The 17,976-nt window shown below is 35.7% G+C and overlaps 1 protein-coding gene across 1 annotated transcript; it reads right to left on the bottom strand.

Annotated features, from left to right (window-relative positions):
• Positions 1-8,183: 8,183 nt before the first annotated feature.
• Positions 8,184-9,147, bottom strand: LOC121144596 (olfactory receptor 13C3-like). Its single transcript, XM_040962897.1, is given in 2 exon segments — positions 8,184-8,934; positions 8,936-9,147. Coding segments are annotated over 2 exon segments (957 nt in total). The 5' UTR covers positions 9,142-9,147.
• Positions 9,148-17,976: the final 8,829 nt, after the last annotated feature.

The raw sequence follows: 17,976 nt of genomic DNA, 5'->3' as shown, positions 1-17,976 counted from the left end.
AGAACAATCCTATGTTCAAAAAGCTGAGTTTGAAAGATTAATCTGGCATTCATTGCTCTCCTTTAAATGTGAATAATGCTGATTTATCATGCTGTGCTTCATGCTTTAAAATAAAAAAAAAAAAAATGCAAGCATGGTACAGTAGCCTAGTAGCTAAAGTCCTTGACTTTTACGTACCAGGATCTCATATGAGTGCTAGTTCATGTCCCAGCTGCCCCACTTCCAACCAGCACCCTGCTTGTAGACTGGGAAAGCAGTCAAGGATGACCCAAAGCCCTGGGACTCTGCACCCACGTGAGAGACCCAGAAGTTCCTGGCTCCTGACTTCAGATGACTCAGCTCTGGTCATTGCAGCCACTTGGGGAGTAAATCAGGGGACATAAGATCTTTCTCTTTGTTTCACCTCTCTGTAAATCTGACTTTCCAAGAAAAATAAATCTTTTAAAAATTAAATAAACATATGCATTGTACATTCAGATCAGTTTATAAGATATCTTTAGAACTGAGAATACTGTGGAAACAGTTTACAAATTCTAACACATTAGATTGATCAGAAGTGATATTTGAGGAGATGGTAAGTAGTAGTCTAATTTTGGATTTTTGGAGAAGCCAAAGCCAATAGGGTTCCCTGAAGAACTCATTATGAGTAAAGAGACCTCAAATATGGTTTTAGATCTTTGGTTTGAAAGGTAGAAAGGACGAGCTATTGCTGAAACAGGAAAAGTTGTGAGTGATACAAATCTGCCACACAATATAATACATTTTTTCTAAGGATATCATGTGTTAAGTTCAAATTGTGTTTAAACATAAAAACTGGAAACAAATCCATCCACAGTATTCTATTTAGAGAGTCTGGATTAGGCATATAAATTAGAGAATCATCAGTATGCACAGACTATTTAAAATCAAGACACTAGATAAGATCTCCAAGGAATGAATGTGGCAAACAAAGAACTTCAATCCTTTCTTAAATATTGCAGATTGATTTGTCACCATGTAGAGATGATGTAATAGTGAGATTGCCACATTCTCTATGGCCAAAATTCAGACTTCTCATACAATCTCTACTGGCCACAGTTGCCATTTTATGTCTTGTCATCATTTTAACAGCTACATATTTAATGGTATGGTATGAATTTAAAATAGATATGTTACTCATTTCTCTATTCAAGACTATTTCTATTGAGAACTTTGTCACTAATGCTCAAACATATTTTCCCTTCTATTTATCAAAAAAAAAATTGACTTATTTGAAAGGTGGAGAGATAGAATCTTCCACCCACTGATTTTGCTTCTCTCTCTTCACTTATATGTATGATGCTCAAGTAAAGACTGTGAAATACTTTCTTGAATAAAAAGAACTGTCATAATATGTTCATTTGCAAACTTTAATAATTACTAATTTATCTTACCTTAAGCAGATGTTTTATCTTATTATGCCATGTATATTTATATTGGCATAAAATTGCCATAAGTTGGGCCCGGCGCGGTGGCGCAAGTGGTTAAGTCCTCGCCTTGCACGCCCGGGATCCCATATGGGCGCCGGTTCTAATCCCGGCAGCCCCGCTTCCCTTCCAGCTCCCTGCCTGTGGCCTGGGAAAGCAGTCGAGGACGGCCCAAAGCTTTGGGACCCTGCACCCGCGTGGGAGGCCCGGAAGAGGCTCCTGGCTTCGGATCGGCATAGTATCGGCCCGTTGTGCTCACTTGGGGAGTGAATCATCGGACGGAAGATCTTCCTCTCTGTCTCTCCTCTCTGTATATCCGCCTTTCCAATGAAAAAATAATAAAAATAAATCTTTTAAAAAAAATTGCCATAAGTATACCTAGCAGAGACTCCTGATGGTACTGGAATAGAATTTACTTCTTCCTCTGTGTATCCCTTCTTTTACCCTGACAAGTGTTAGTAAGGTCAGTCTCTAAAATATTTCCAGGAGTGGATCTTCCTGTCGGTCTGTGTCCTGGGACACTAGGATTCAGTTTTATAGTTTACAACCCAATTAATTTATTTAAGAAGACTTAGACTATTTCATACTTGCATTTTTAGTAGATGAATAGCCTAAGTTCCAATTACTGGGTTCAGGGCTCTCAGAAGCTAAGAAAATTCTTTTTGACATAACCTTGCTCAAAGTTTGGGGACTTGGTAATTATGCAGGAAAAGTCACCAGACCCAGTCTAAAGTAAAGGATAAATTCTGGGCAAGGCATCTATCTTCAGCTGAGGATAATCCCCAAACAGGACCGTAGCTTTAAACCAATAGACACCAAAGTTAACAGCTGGTAAGTGTCTTGATCATTAAGGAGTGTTTATGTGGTACACAGGAAAATCCATTACAAACAACATTACCATAGAATAGATCAACATCTTTATTTGGTTCATGATACAAAGGAGTGGGAAGAGAAAAGCAAGCACTGGAGAAAAAATTGTTTAAAATTTACATGAATCTTTACAACTACCCTAAAGGCTAGGTATGCTTATGGCAATTTTATGCATGATGGGATTAAATTGGCTTAAGGCTTCATAGCCAGAAAATCATGGAGCTGGAATTTAATTCCCTTTTTTCTCGTTACAAAACCCATATTCCCTCTAGTTTATGTGTATTGCTTAAAAAAGGACAAAAATAAAAACCAGAAACATGTGGCCCCTGGGCCTGGTCCCTTCAATTTGTTCTTGAAAGAAAATCTCCCAAGTTAAATAACCAGACCACAGTTCACAGTTGAGTTATGACTTCTAGATTATGGACTAACTGGAGAAGAACAAAGGTACAAGGCAATCATGAATATAAAAAGAAGAGAAAAACCTACTTGTGCAACATTTTAATTTTGCTTTGCCAGGTATTGTGCTTGTTAATTAATAGTGATTATTCATCATATCAATAAACCTATTATGTACCAATAGTTTTTGTCATATGATAAAGGATGAAGCAAATGTCAAATGAGACCAACAGTCAGTTCATATACTTGTAACAAGTATCTTGAAGCTAAGTCGAATATCTATATGATTCAAAAGTACTTTATCCCTAATAGGTGTTCCAAGTAAAAGAGTAGTCCTAGCAAAGTTCACCTGTCCTTATCTAATGAAGAAATCCAATAAATTAGAAGAAGAAAAATACATAAATGCCTTGCTTGGAATCCTACATTCTCAAATCATGAAGGAAGACGACAGGGAACTTTACAGGAGAAAGCATGTGTGAAGCAAATGAACCTAGAAGGTTTTGTGATCATGATTCAACTTGCATTGGATTTGAAAGAAAAACAAAAATTATACCATCATGGGATAGTGAACAGAAAATAGCTATCAGATTTGGGTTTAATAGAGAATGAGTCATGTAGATTAACATTCAGTACATTCAATTTACAGAGAATGGAAACCTTAAAGATGTTGGCAGGGGTCATGAGAATACAGGTATGTGCATTGCACAGCAGTCAATCAAAACACTGGGTTCTCTACTGAGACCTCAGGCCCAGCAAACCCCTGAGGTAGAAGAGAAAATCACAGCCACTAAAGATGCTGAAAACTGTGGCAAGAGAGTCACTAAAGTAAGGCAAGTGATCATCGCAAGAAACCCTAAAAGCACATTTGTTTCTCAGGAAAGGGTTCTGAACTAACAAAATTTTAAAGAAATATGAGGTGGGAATGGGGCAGCAGAAGATGGGAGAGAGCTCATCAAAAAAATCTTAATCTTCCTGGTGGAACAATTTGTGAGGTCTACTTTTAGAGGATTTGGGGGATGCAATGAGTGTGCTTTTCCTACCCAGCAGATATGAAAAATCCTTATAATGAGACAATGATTCTCCCAGTAGAAATGGGATATATAAATAGAACACACAAATCTACTTATGTCTATTAATAACATCAAAAACCTGTTCAAACTGATATATACTAATATTTTGGCATAGATTTCATTCTACATTCTTCCATTTCTATATTTAAGTGTCTTATCTGACAGTAAAAACCTTGGTTTCTCTCATCTCAAACACTTTTCCATTATTTCATATTCCACACTTCCTAATAATCTTCCTATGTGTAGTCAGTCTTCCATCTCCAATGTCATCTACACCCTCTCTCCCTACTCAGGTTCTCACAACATGTTCTGGGTTTACTTGTGCTCAAATCTCCTACACTTATCCACCATCTCTTACTCTACCAATGAGCACATGCTACACACCAGGCTTGTCTGCCACTTACATGCCTCTTACATCGCACAGATTCTGCTAGCTCATGGAAGGCTGGCTTCACAAGTCAAAGTCGCCTCCTCTTCTTGGACTCAGTCATGCTTCCAGGATCATCCTTCATGGGAACACTCTTTTCCTGCTCCTGTTCTGATGTCCTAAGCCATATTGCCCTTCTACTTTTCTCTTCACTCCTCCTGGACTCTTGATTCAACGATATTTTCAAATGCATTTATGTATGATAGTATATGAGTCAATGTTAAAATCCATCTAGGATTTCATATAGTGCCTTAACTTATAAATTTCATATGTAATTTCCTTATATATTAGGAACAGCTAGGGCCTGGTGTGATGGCCTAGCAGCTAAAGCCCTGGCCTTGAATGCGCCAGAATCCCACATAGGCACCAGTTCTAATCCTAGCAGCCCCGCTTCCCATCCAGCTTCCTGCTTGTGGTCTGGGAAAGTAGTTGAGGATGGTCCAAAGTCTTGGGACCCTGTACCCATGTGGGAGACCTGGAAAAAGTTCCTAGCTCTTGGCTTCAGATTGGCTCAGTTCCAGCTGTTGCGGCTTCTTCAAGTGAACCATTGGATGGAAGACCTTCCTCTCTGTATACCTGACTTTCCAATAAGAATAAAATAAATCTTGAGAAAAAAAAGACTTTTTTACATTGACTTGTGGTAAGGTAGCAAGGACAATTTTTCCCTTTAATAACATAATTCAGGAACAGAGTTAGAGAATTCAATAAAATATGAATAAATCTTTAAAACCAAAACAAAAGAAAAAGAATGGCAAAAAATAACTACCTTGAAGATACAATTTCAAAAATGACAGTGCTTGACTAATAAAAGATGTAAGTTGCTGCTTTTATTATTTCTCCTTCTAAAGTTGTACCATCATTGATAGTAAGTCATTTAGAATTCATCATTGGGATGTGTTTTCTGAGAAGGCCTGATACAGTCTTACACGAGATGACACGGATCATGAACATGATATCCTTACATGTTGCCTTATTTCATCTTTAAATAAATCTTAAGCTACATATTTTTTTCTTCTATTATAAACCCAGGAATTAATCTCAATGAGACTGAGGATTTGCATATAAATGCAAATCTTGTTTGATATCAATATATCTGTAATGGCATCCATAATAGGACTACAAAAATATTTTTGGGGCCCGGCGTGATGGCGCAAGTGATTAAGGTCCTCGCCTTGCACGCCCCGGGATCCCATATGGACACCGGTTCTATCCCAGCAGCCCCGCTTCCCTTCCAGCTCCCTGCCTGTGGCCTGGGAAAGCAGTCAGGGACGCCCCAAGGCTTTGGGACCCTGCACTCGCGTGGGAGACCTGGAAAAGGCTCCTGATTTGAAACGGCATAGTATTGGCTATTGCGCTCACTTGGGGAGTGAATCATCGGACGGAAGATCTTCCTCTCTGTCTCTCCTCTCTGTATATCCGCCTTTCCAATAAACAAAATAATAAAAGTAAATCTTTAAAAAAATATTTTTGAACAAAAGAATTTAAGACTTACCTATTTGTTTCCTAAAACAAGCATCCTGTTCCCTTTCAAAAAACCTCAGTCCCATTTAGCCTTCTCATATCTTATAGTCAGTAACTTTATGTAGCTCAGAATAACTCAAATAAGATTGATCATTTATACAACATGTAGATTACTTTCAGTGAGAAGTCTCTGCTACAAATGAAACAATGTGATTTAGCTTCCAAAGACATTATATTGAAAACCGCAAGTAACAGTAAAATAGAGTTGTGTCATCTAATGTGGATAGTGCACATAATAATGAAATTATTATTACTGCTATTTATTTTCACACTTGGGCACATTAGGTCTTTTTAAGATTCAACCTCATTATATACTTAGCCTTTCCATGTGGCATTTTCATCTCAGAAAATGTTATACATTTGATAGGCACTGTAGCAAATAGACGATTATAATATCATTGTCAAATTAGGAAAGAGAAAGGTAGAGACATCTGCACTAGTGCATTCTATTGACTGAAGAGAATTTGTAAGCTTTGGAATAATTGCAACTCTGACTTTTAGCAACTGATATCAGTAATAGGTTCTAACATTTTAGGCATTAGACTGAAAATATATGAGAACAGTTTAATCTCTAAATTTGCTATGGATCTTATTTATCACCATAAAGTCAACATTTTCTCTGCATTTTACCAGTCATATACGGTTAGGCCATTGCCACTGTGTGCTCATCCAATTCTAAGCTATTAAATTAAGAAGTGGGAAAATGTCCATGTATGTTATTTTAGAATCTAAAGTGTAGAAAATGCTTTCCTGAATCAGCTATCTTTTCTTCAGGTCTATGTCTTCCAACTAAACTGTGTGTGCTGATACAACTGAGGAGTAATTTACACTCTTAATATCCTCCACTAATAGTTTCCTTTACATCTAAATCTCTCTGAATCTACAACTGAAGACTTTAACCAAAGATGTCCGTTTTTCTCAAATTTTCTACATTACAAAAACCACCCAGAGTGTTCATTAAAGAATACTATAATTCTCTATAATAAATTGGATTAAAAATATTAAGAAAATAAAGTAGAGGAAAGAATGGGAGGGGTGAAGGTCAGAGAGGCAAGCCACAATAATTACTAGAAGTTTCCTCACATCCTTGGCCTTCTTAAGCCAAACTTCTCTTCACACATCTGGCACAAGTTTTGGCACAGGTTAAAAGAGAACTAGTATCACATTTACAGGGATGCTGAGCTCTTTCAGAAAATGACAAGAAATTACAAGTCTAGGTAGCATGAAATAGCTCTCAGGACAAAAATTAAAAGCGACTTCAGAAAGCTAACATTATTATCAGCTTCCCTCTTCACCCTCCCTACTGAACTGATAAGTAAGATGAAGTCATATCAGAGAGACCATTGTAATTCATTTTAAAACCTGATTCCCTTTAACATTATTTACTGTGAGTAAAGAGTAAACTCAGTGTCAAGGCTGCATTGCATTTTGAGGTATGCGTGTAAGTGGCTTCTTCTGTCAGTATTTTAATAGTAGGAATTGGCTCAGCTCTGTCAAGGAGCAGCAGACTGATGCTTACATTTATTGCCATCTGCAAGACTGCCAACATTATCTTAAGTTCTTTTATGCCACTGACTGCATGCCATAAATCAAGGAATGACTTGAGGAACTGCAGATCCTTCCAGTGAGTAAATACCACTGAATGCTACCACTCTCAGTTTAATTTGTGATCTATGCCACACACACACATATTTTGCTGGGGAAAAAAAAGTAAATGCTCTTTTGGAGTTTATGTTCTCCAACCACATGTCAGCTTCTATCAGGACCTGTCAAAAACAACCTGATTTCATCAAAATCTTCTAATTGCACAAATAACATCTGATTTAAAACCACTACTTTGGGTGTCTGCAGCTGCAGAGGTTATGGCACTCCAAATTGTATTTGCCTACATAACGTTCACCACAGATAGCTTGAGAAGCCAAATAGAAGCTCATTCATGGTGAGTTACTACGTTGATAGTAATTAAATAGCTGACATGGCTACCACATTTAGTCCACTACTGTGGCTAACAAACTGAACCCTGAAGCTTTGCTCTGCTCAGAATACCATCCTATCACAGTTTTAAAGTCCATCCTATTTTCACAAACATACTCACACTCACATGTAAGATAATCAAGGATTTTAAAGAACAACCAAGACATCAATCATCATTTGGACGGGATAATTATAAATTTGGCAACATTTCCTCTCAATTTCCAAACCTTATGTCTGACTGTTTTTTCTACTGTTACTGTACAGTCAACCAGGAAAAAAACATTATTTCCTGTATCACTAGGAAAGACGTTCCCATGGAACTCTAATCTGGATATCTATACAAAGACATAGTGGAAGTGTAATTTTCAACAAATCTAAGGTTCTTAGTAATTCTCTGAGCAGAATAAAAATTTCTTCCTAACCACCAAGGACTTAAAAAAAAAAGATACTCTCACTGACTTATTATGTATAAGTCCATCTTTACAGCCATTGAATATGCACTTGTTTAAGCAGATATTTTACAGCAGCTTTCACATCTTTATTCCTTAAGCTATAGATAACAGGATTTAGCATAGGAGTCACTACCCCATAAAACAGAGAAATGAGGTTGTCCAAAATTTGCAAATTATCCTTTCCAATCAAGTCATGAGACTTGGGTTTTGCATACATGAAGAAGATGGTACCATAAAATATGGTCACCACAGTAAGATGAGCTGAGCAGGTAGAAAACGCCTTGTGTCTCCCTGCAGCTGAGTTCATTCTCAAGATGGTGTAGAGGATGAACATGTAGGAGAAAAAAATGACCAGAAGTGGAAGAACTAGGAAGGCTGTATTTGATATCATAATGGTGATAATATTGAGTGATATATCGGCACAAGCCAATTTGAGGACAGCCAAGATCTCACATGTGAAATGACTGATAAGATTATTTCCACAGAAAGGCAGCCGCATGGCAAGTGAGGTTTGTACAATTGAGTTGATTCCACCAGACAGCCACGACACAGAAGCCATCAGTACATAAACCACCTTGCTCATGATGACCGGATATCTCAGAGGGTTACAGATGGCCACATACCGATCAAAAGCCATCACACCAAGAAGCAAACATTCTGTGGATCCCATTGCAAAGCCAAAGAACATCTGCACTGCACAGCCGTAGAAGGAAATGTTTCTTTTCTTTGTGATTAAGCTCACCAAAGTTGAGGGAACTGAAGAGGATGTATAGCAGATAGAGAAAAGAGAGGTTTCCCAGGAAGAAGTACATGGGAGTGTGAAGGCGAGAGTCCAAGATGCTTGCTACAATCAGAACACCATTGCCAATTAGAATCATTAGGTACATGACTAAAATCACAGCAAAGAAAATTATCTCAATTGTTGGGTATCCAGAAAGACCCAGAAGAAGAAAATCTGAAACTGATGTCTGGTTAATGTTATCCATATCATCTTTCAAGTTGTCTAAGGCAAACATTAATGTACAGTCAAGAAATAAATGCTAGTAACGATGTGAACAACCCTAATTTTAGAAATTAGGAAGAATATTTGCTTGGTGATCTGAGATCCAGTTATCTTCAATAATGTGCCTGACTAGAATAAAATATGACAAAATTAGAAATAACAGAGGTATGCATGCCTCATTACCAACATGTGGAGATCTACATGTGATCAGATACACAAGTAGTAATAACATTTCCTATTGGTAAAAAGATGTTCCCAAGTTTAAGTTTCCACAAACCCAAATTGTCAAATTCAATTTTATTTCTAATTTCATTTTCTCAGGGGGAAAAAAAAATCAGATGAGAGGGCAAAAGACCAACAAGCACTGAAATTTTGATTCCGTGCTAATAGTGGTCAACAGAAAAAATGATTTCTTGTGTCCCATAGCCCAAGGGGAATATAAAATGTACAGCAATTTATTATTTAAGCAAAGAATACAAATTTTCTCAACATATAAAAATGAGGAATGTTACAACATTTGAAGTGTTAATTACCTTTATTTGATCTTTATACATTGTACACATGCAAATTATCATCCTGCATCCTGTAAATATATACAATATGTCAACTAAAATAAAATTCAAAAATTTCAATTTTGTTTTTTCTACATATATTTCTGACACTTCATATCACTTCAAGAGTCAGTTTAGTCATGTATTTATAGATATCACAATGAACTGAATAGCATGCAATAAACTTTCACTTCTACTAAAGGCATAGTTGGTTGTTAAACTCATTTTAAACCCAAATTTCAAGTATCTTACACGACTGCTTTATAACAAAATAGTTACATTGACCAGCTTCAAGTATTTTATTCTATAGATTCTGCACCAAAATATACCTGTCTTAATTCTTTTACATGATTTTTGAAGTTCCCTCATATACATACTCTACACTGTATAATATTTTTACGTATAATAATTTTCAACTAGCAAGATTAACTTGACAAAGATGACCAGATAACAAGTAATAAAGTAGAGCTTGAAAATTAAATCTCTGATGCTAAGTTTGGTTCATGGGTTCACTAATTTTCGTGTACATACAAAGCATCTTGAAAACCTTCAGGATTTTAGTGTTGCAAGAAGTACCAGTGAAATCTGCTTTCCTCATAAGCACCTAGTTAATGCTTACCTAACTAGGCCCCAAAGCACCTGAGTCGCAAGACTTTAACTTGACAGATAATCTAAATGTTTCTGGTGCAGATCCACTTCCTTTTTGCCTTATTATGTATATTAGTATAACAAACTAAATATTCAAGAACATAATTATTTTACTTTAGAGAAAATCCAAATTGACATAATGTTAATTACTCTTTAAAATACTGCAAAAGGACATATTTTTAAAAGCAGAACAATAATTTAAGATGACCTACCTACCTTATTCCAAGTCATTTTCAGGGCACAGTTATAAACAGATGGAAAAAAATATAAAGTGGTACCATTACATAATCCATAAGCAGGATTCTGAGAAAATATACACTAAAATATACATGGTAGATAAAGTTACATTTCTGACATTTTGAAAATCATTGATTTTTTCCCCAAAAGAATAATTTTATGAGAAATAAATCATGTGACTGAGACTTTAGGAAGACTTATCCTGGAATCAGAACCATAAAGAGTACTAGACAGGTTTTGAAGATACAAGTTATCTCAATCAAGTAGATCCGAAATTACTAACAAGCAGATTGGCCAAACATCATTTTTGGACAGACTTTTCAGGGAAGGATTAGAGAAAAGCACGTTTGAGGAGAGTATACCAGGAACGTAAACAAAAGAAAAAAAGCCCTCTAGAATCAGAAAATTTGGCACTTCTTTGTGGGATGGGGGAAGGAGAGCAGGGACAACAGGTTCATGAAGGGTTTAGCCCTTGTCACTTCAGCAGCACGTCAAACCTGACAACATGAGCTTTGATATTTTACAGCAGAAATACAACTCAAAGAATTAGGATATTGAGATTATTGGAGTTTTCAGTAATTATTCTCTAGATGTGAAAGCTAGATTATAGCTACCCAACTTGATTTTGGTAAAAATCTCAAGTTTAGGCTTTATGAGGGGTGATGGCTTTTGAAAATTTCGCCATTTCTACTATTGTCCATTGTGTGGATTCTTTACTACCTGAGGACAAGTTACTATAAAACAGATGATACCAAGCAATAGAATATTCTCAGGTAATAATTTAGTTAATAATCCATAGTAGAATTATGTCAACATTGTACCAGAAAATAAAGGAATATATAAGGCATGTAATTTTAGAGATAAAAACTTAAACACCTAAAATGATTAATATTTGTAATTGATTCAGTTTAAGAACAGAATATTCCCTTCAAAGAAAAACAAAGGGTGGGAGGGATAATTTTTATTTCATTTAGTTAACTGAACCATCTCTGTGTGCATATTTTGAGCTTTGTATAAGTTCTGTAGGTGTATAATAGATGGGAGGATATCAACACCCATTCTCACTTGATCTTAGCCAAAAGGCTGAGAAGCAATTCAACACCCATTCTCTACATTATTCTCCCACTTCCAGTGCTAGTATCTGTGTAGAAGATATCATTTAACAATAAGGAATAATCTGAGAGTCACAAAACAAAAAACTGGGATCACAAAAAACTGATTCTACACATTCAACAGTGCCCATAGAAAGTCATTATCCTATCCTTAACGTACCATTATTCTCTCTTTGAAAGAATGGTAATAGATGGCCTTGAGCATAATTTGCAGATAATGATGGAAAATGGAGTAATTCTATTATTTTAATTGGTTGTGATCGAATCAGAATATCACCTAGAATATAATAAATTCTTAAAAGGAATTTTCAAAAAAGAAAAAAATTGTTATTGTTACTAAGGTTCTTTATCCAATAGTATGCCAATTGCTTCTCAAAACAATATAGAATTTTTGTCCAATGTTTGTGTGACTATAAATTTGTACAGCGACTGTGTTAGATGTTTCTCAAAAGATTAAAAATAGAGCTTCCATGTGGTCTAGCAATCTCATCTCTAAACAAATTACCTCGTTTTGTCAGACTTGATGAATCCAAATTCTACAAGCTTATATATCTCAGATAAATCATGGGATAGTCTCGACTGACTCCATGTTTTCTATGAAAAAAAATTTAAATTCATCAAGACAGAAGTAATGGCAAGTAATTGATGTTGCTGAAATAAACCCAGATCTTTGCCTTCTAAATAACAAAAAATGTACCATTATTCTATACTTATTTTATAATGTCTATCTTTTTGGCCATTTCCATATACTGTTTTGTTATTATTAATATGCTTGCAAATAAGAAAACCGAGCTAAAATTCCAAACTGAAATTCAGAATCTGCTCAGGAAGTATGTTGGAAAAAAGACATGAGGCACTGTGATCAATCCAGTCACAACTGCAAAACAAAGACAGCAAGATATTGACTTACCATGACAAATGCAATGTTCCAGATCAAACACCCTTGGGGGCAAGCAAGAAGAAGCCAAGAGCTTCCAACAGACAGTGTAATGACATTGAAGCTAGATTTCCTCAACTGGTTCTCTGGATGCTTTCTCTTTGACCAATTTAAGCCTACCATGAACCAGACCAGCTTTGCTGCCTTTGGTCTCCTGCTTCTAGCACTTGTAATTGGTTATCTTGTAAACTGAGAGAAAAGAAACACGGAGAAGAAGTTTCCTTTCTCTCCTTTCTCATTGCTCTACACTGCTTGTAACACAAGCCGTAAGTTGGTTTTGCCTAAACTGGTGAAAGCATACTTTATAGACTCTTAATTTCTTTGCATAGCATTTATGGAGTCAAACAGAACTACTAAGTACTCCCAGACGGCGTGTTTAAAGCAGGTTCTAACTTTTATTTAAAATATCTTTCCATCTACACTAACAGGGCTGCCATCTTATATAACAGCTTAAGCACTACAGATAGAGAGGCTACTTTGTATTTATTTGGAAATAAAATTATATATGACATGGTTTATCATGGTGAAAAAATGTCTCAAACTAAAATCAGTCTTTGGTTGAAGTCTCCTTGATTGTTAAATTTTAGCTCAGTTTTCTTATTTGTAAACATATTAATAATAACAAAACAGTATATGGAAATGGCCAAAAAGATAGACATTATAAAATAATGAAATAATAAATCACAATTATGGTAAAAATAAATTGTTATCTGTATTGCTTGATGTTATTCATGTTACAAGTACGTGTTTGCTACTGACTAACTATATATAGGATTTAATTAAGATTAAATTTCCCAGGATTCAGATCTTACCTTTATACAAATAAATTACTTCTACCTTGTGGAGTAACCAAGTACTTTTTTCTTGGTATTTAAGACAGAATTCTGAATTAAGGTCAAATACTACAAACTATGCCCAATTCCATAGATGTGAAAGAGTAAATATTTGTGATGCAACTGTTACTGTAATTGTTCCCCAACTCCCAATGCAATTTAAAGTTGGAGTGAGAGAACTGTGGAATGGAGAAACTTCTCATGCGTCAGGGACAGTGTCCCACAAATCCAATTAAGAATAGTTCAGGGAATGTATTGTGACTGAACTACAGCTCAAAAACAAAATGCTAATCTCTTGGTTTTATCATTTGGAAACAAAAAAAGTTCACCAAATTTTGTGAAATGTGAGCTTTTAAGAAACGAGTATATCAATGACAAGAAAAGCAAAACAAAAGCTTGACAATACGTATAATTGCTAAACTGAAATGCTACAAATAAAAATTATCTTATTAGATATTATGAGTGAAATAAAATATTCACTAATATTAATATTTGCTGGAACTGGATGTGTAGTCATTAACTTGTGCTTACTTTATCTTCATTCCTTTTGATAAATTTCATGCAAGATGGCATCAATGGCCTTTTGTGGAATGAAAAATTTGGATATGCAATAAATGAATAAATCAACAGAACAAAAGTAAGCATTTATATTAAGGCTACTCAAATTTTAAGAAATTCATGCTAATGTTTTTTGTGTTCATTTTCAAATTTTCATTATCCATTCATCAGTGGATAGAAATTTAGTTTGCTTCCACTTCTTGGCTATTTTGAATAGTGCTGCAGTAAACATGGGATATGCAACCAGGAGTAACTAATATTGCTAGATGGAATGGTAGTCCTATTGTAAATTTGTCCAATAAAGACAGCAAAGTTTAGTTTGCTGTACACGAATGGGCTGCCTTCTTTGGTTTCTATTCTGTCCCATTTATCTTGTGTTTCTGTCCCAGTACCAGATTGTTTTGATGACCACTGTCCTGTGGTATGTCTTGAGGTCCACAAGCTTTTCTTTTATTCTTCAGGATAGCCTTGGCTATTCATGGTTTCTTGTGCCATTTCAAATGGGTTATACAATACAAGAGGATCTTGGATGATGCCTCCTCAAAGAATGTTAAATAAATGTTTCAAGTGATGGGTAGGCTAATGAACCTGAATTGTTCATTGTGCAATGTGTCTATACATGAAAATATTATAACCTATGTATGTATAATTTATCAATCAAAATTATAGAACAACAAAATTGGGGCATCACACTATTTAATTTCAATATGTACCATAAAGCATGGTACTTTAAATAGCATGGCAGTAACAAAAATAGACACAGATTAATGAAAATGAACCAATTTTATATCACTCCCTGAGAATTTGCTGAGAAAGCAGTAGAAGATGGCCCAGGTTCTTGGTACCCTGAATTCATATGAGAGATCTGGAAGAAGCTACAGGCTGTTGGCTCCAGAGCAGCCCAGCTATAATCATAGCAGTCATTTGGGCAGTGAACCAGATGAAAGATCTTTCTCTGGCTCTCCTCTTTAACTTGCCTTTCAACTAAAAATAAATCTTTTATAACAATATACACAGTGGAAAAGGAAAATTTAGCCAATAAAAAGGTGTTGGTAAAACTTCATGGCCATATACAAAAAGATTTAAACTGGACCTTCTCACAACCAGCACCCTGGCTTAGAAGGGTAGCACTCCACCTGTAGAACCAACATCCCATATGGGTGCTGGTTTGAGTCCAGGCTTCTCCACTTCTGATCCAGCTTCCTGCCTACATCCTGGGAAACATGGGTAAGGACCCGAAGACACTTTTCTCAAAAGAAAACATAAAACATAAAATTCCAATTAGTTTCTTGAAAATGCTCAGCATAACAGAATGACAAAATATAATAAGATATCATATATATTTATTACAATGGTTGGTATAAAAAAGGCAATGAAAATATTTAAGGATACAGAGAAAGGAAATCCTTGTTCATTGTTGGTGTGATGATAAATTTGTACAGCCACTGGGTTATAGATGCTCCTCAAAAAATTACAAATAGAGCTTTCATGTGATCCAGCAATCTCATCTCTAAACAAATTACCTCATTTTGTCAGATTTAATTAATCAGAAACATTTTATGATCCATGAAAATCCTGCAGATTCACAGAATCAATGTCAATTTTAAATGATATGAAATGAAAGATAGAATTATGATTCTACGTGACAGCATGGCCAGGTTCCCCTAGCAACAGAGTCAAGGAATTTTGAATTGGTACATTGAATTGCCTATGGGTAAAAGAGAAAGTTCATGGGAATTTCTGGACACTGGGAATAATGTACTACTAATGAACATTGCTAATCAAATATTAAAGTTCAATCTAATTAAATTGGGATGATACAGTGATGCAATTACAGAAAAAAATGTTTTAAGTTATGGATTTTAGGTGAAGGTTCTGTAAGACTACTTAATCACCTCTATCAGAAAGTACGTCTGAAAATATTTTTATATCTAAATAGAAAGAACTTTTTTTTACCTATGTTAGTGAGTATTTCAAATTTTCTCTATTTTTTTTTTTTTTAGAGTTTGCTCTATGGGAGCACTGTTTTATCTAGTCCTGGAGGTTAACAGTCAATTACTGGGAACTAAATTATATGCTCATTCAAATAGTTACTGTTAGCTTCAAATAAAAGCAAGAGGCCACAAAATGGATTGAGCTGCTTGATTTGTTCAGAATTCATAGAAAATATTAATAGTGTGTATTCACAAAGCTACCAGAGACTATGGGAAAGACTGAATTTGAATGACATTCTGAACAGCAGATGCTCATGAAGCTAAAAAGAGCCATTATCCTGTTGATGCTTTGGGAATCATAAAACTTCAATTCTCAGAAACTTTCAGAAATGTCAACAATGTACAACCACACTAACCGCAACACTAGCTGTTGGCCAAATCTCAATACTGCTACTGTAGGGTAAGCACTGGAATTTTGGCATAGACGATCAGTGGAAGAAACCTTCAGGTTTATGCCTCATGACAGCATTTGGCATGGTTAGTATTAATTTGGGCTTCTTCCATTAAGAATGCACATAAAATTTTGAATTTATTTTTCCAATAAATGCTTGGCAAACAAACTATGTTAGGTTTGGTAACTTTTGGCCTTATGTGCTTAGCACTGTGTTTTGGGGTTGTGCTTTATGAGAAGTTCTTTGACATGTTCAATCTAAATGTGGGGGTTACTACTACCTGTATTATAGGTAAATTAACTTCTGGTATCCCCCCTCAAAAAAAGATAACTGAAAGTTTGGTACCCAAAAAAATATAATCATATTCAGGCAATAAAAGAAAAAATATTAAGTGTTTAAATCAACTTCGGTTAAAACAGTCTAACAAACTAAGTGACAGGTCCAGTTGGTGGGATAATTTGTATCAACTGCTTAAACAATGAATTCGCCTAGGATGAGAATTGATGGACATTGGCCTAGAAAGAGAACCCAAGAAATATACTTGAGGGACTTAGTGTAACACTTTTACAGGAAATCATAAATGGAAAACACACAGCCAATGTCTTATACATACGGCAGAAAAAAAGGTTTTTCACAATAATATTTTTAAGAGATAGGCCCACTATACTTGATTAGGATTTTTAAATGGTGTGAACAGATGGGTGTTATTTAATTGATGAAGCACATTGACTAGTCTCTGGGACCCCCACTGATTAATTTTTTTTTCTCTTGACAGACTAATTCCCTAACCTTTGTTAAAGCTCTATGTTACTATATTTTCATGAATCAACAAAGTTCTGTAAATTATCCCGTTATGCAATTATTGCAACATTTTGCTCAAAACATCTGGGGTGCTTAAAAAACCTACAGTATTAGGGTTAATAGTCCTTTTTATCTCATGGCAAAAACCCAAGGGAGCTGTTTCTCATGTGTCATTTCCCATTGCTCACAGTCCTAAAGATTTTGCCCTATTGTTCACTTACAGGGGCTTTCTTTTAAACCATAGCTTCTGTGCTCCAACAGTTTTACAATCAAACTAAATTACGAATGGTGACCCTTGGCTTTGAACTAGTAATAAATGCCCTGAATCCAAATCAAGCCTTATCATCTTCTGATTACAGGTGAGCATAACTGCACATTCATCCCAAATACTTTTCATTCTGTCTTGCTACTTGTCATGATTTTTCATCATTTCAATGATTAACCCTTGAATTAGAATGCCTTCAGAGGCCAAGAACTCTGAGGTCATCCACTCCCATTTGGATCTCCCACATGGGAAGGAAGAAGCCCAAATCCTACCCCACAGGAGCCAATGTCATCAAAACAACAGCCAGGAGCCCTGAGTGGTCCGGAGAAACAGAAGAACAGTATACTTGCTTCGGGAATCGGGAGAGGAGCTTTCTCTGGTCCTTAGTTCCAACTTTGGATCCTCACCCTCTCTTGCAATGACCATCAGGGTCACTCCAAAGCCCTCCCCCCCAAAAAAAAATTAGATTAGCTAGAGAACAACAAGGAAA

This window comes from Ochotona curzoniae, unplaced genomic scaffold, assembly GCF_017591425.1.
Source record: "Ochotona curzoniae isolate NIBS_2020 unplaced genomic scaffold, NIBS_Ocur_1.0 scaffold_3208, whole genome shotgun sequence".
Classification (NCBI taxonomy): Eukaryota; Metazoa; Chordata; class Mammalia; order Lagomorpha; family Ochotonidae; genus Ochotona; species Ochotona curzoniae.
Note: the sequence above shows the minus strand (reverse complement) of the source record. Positions and strands in the feature narration are given on the sequence as shown.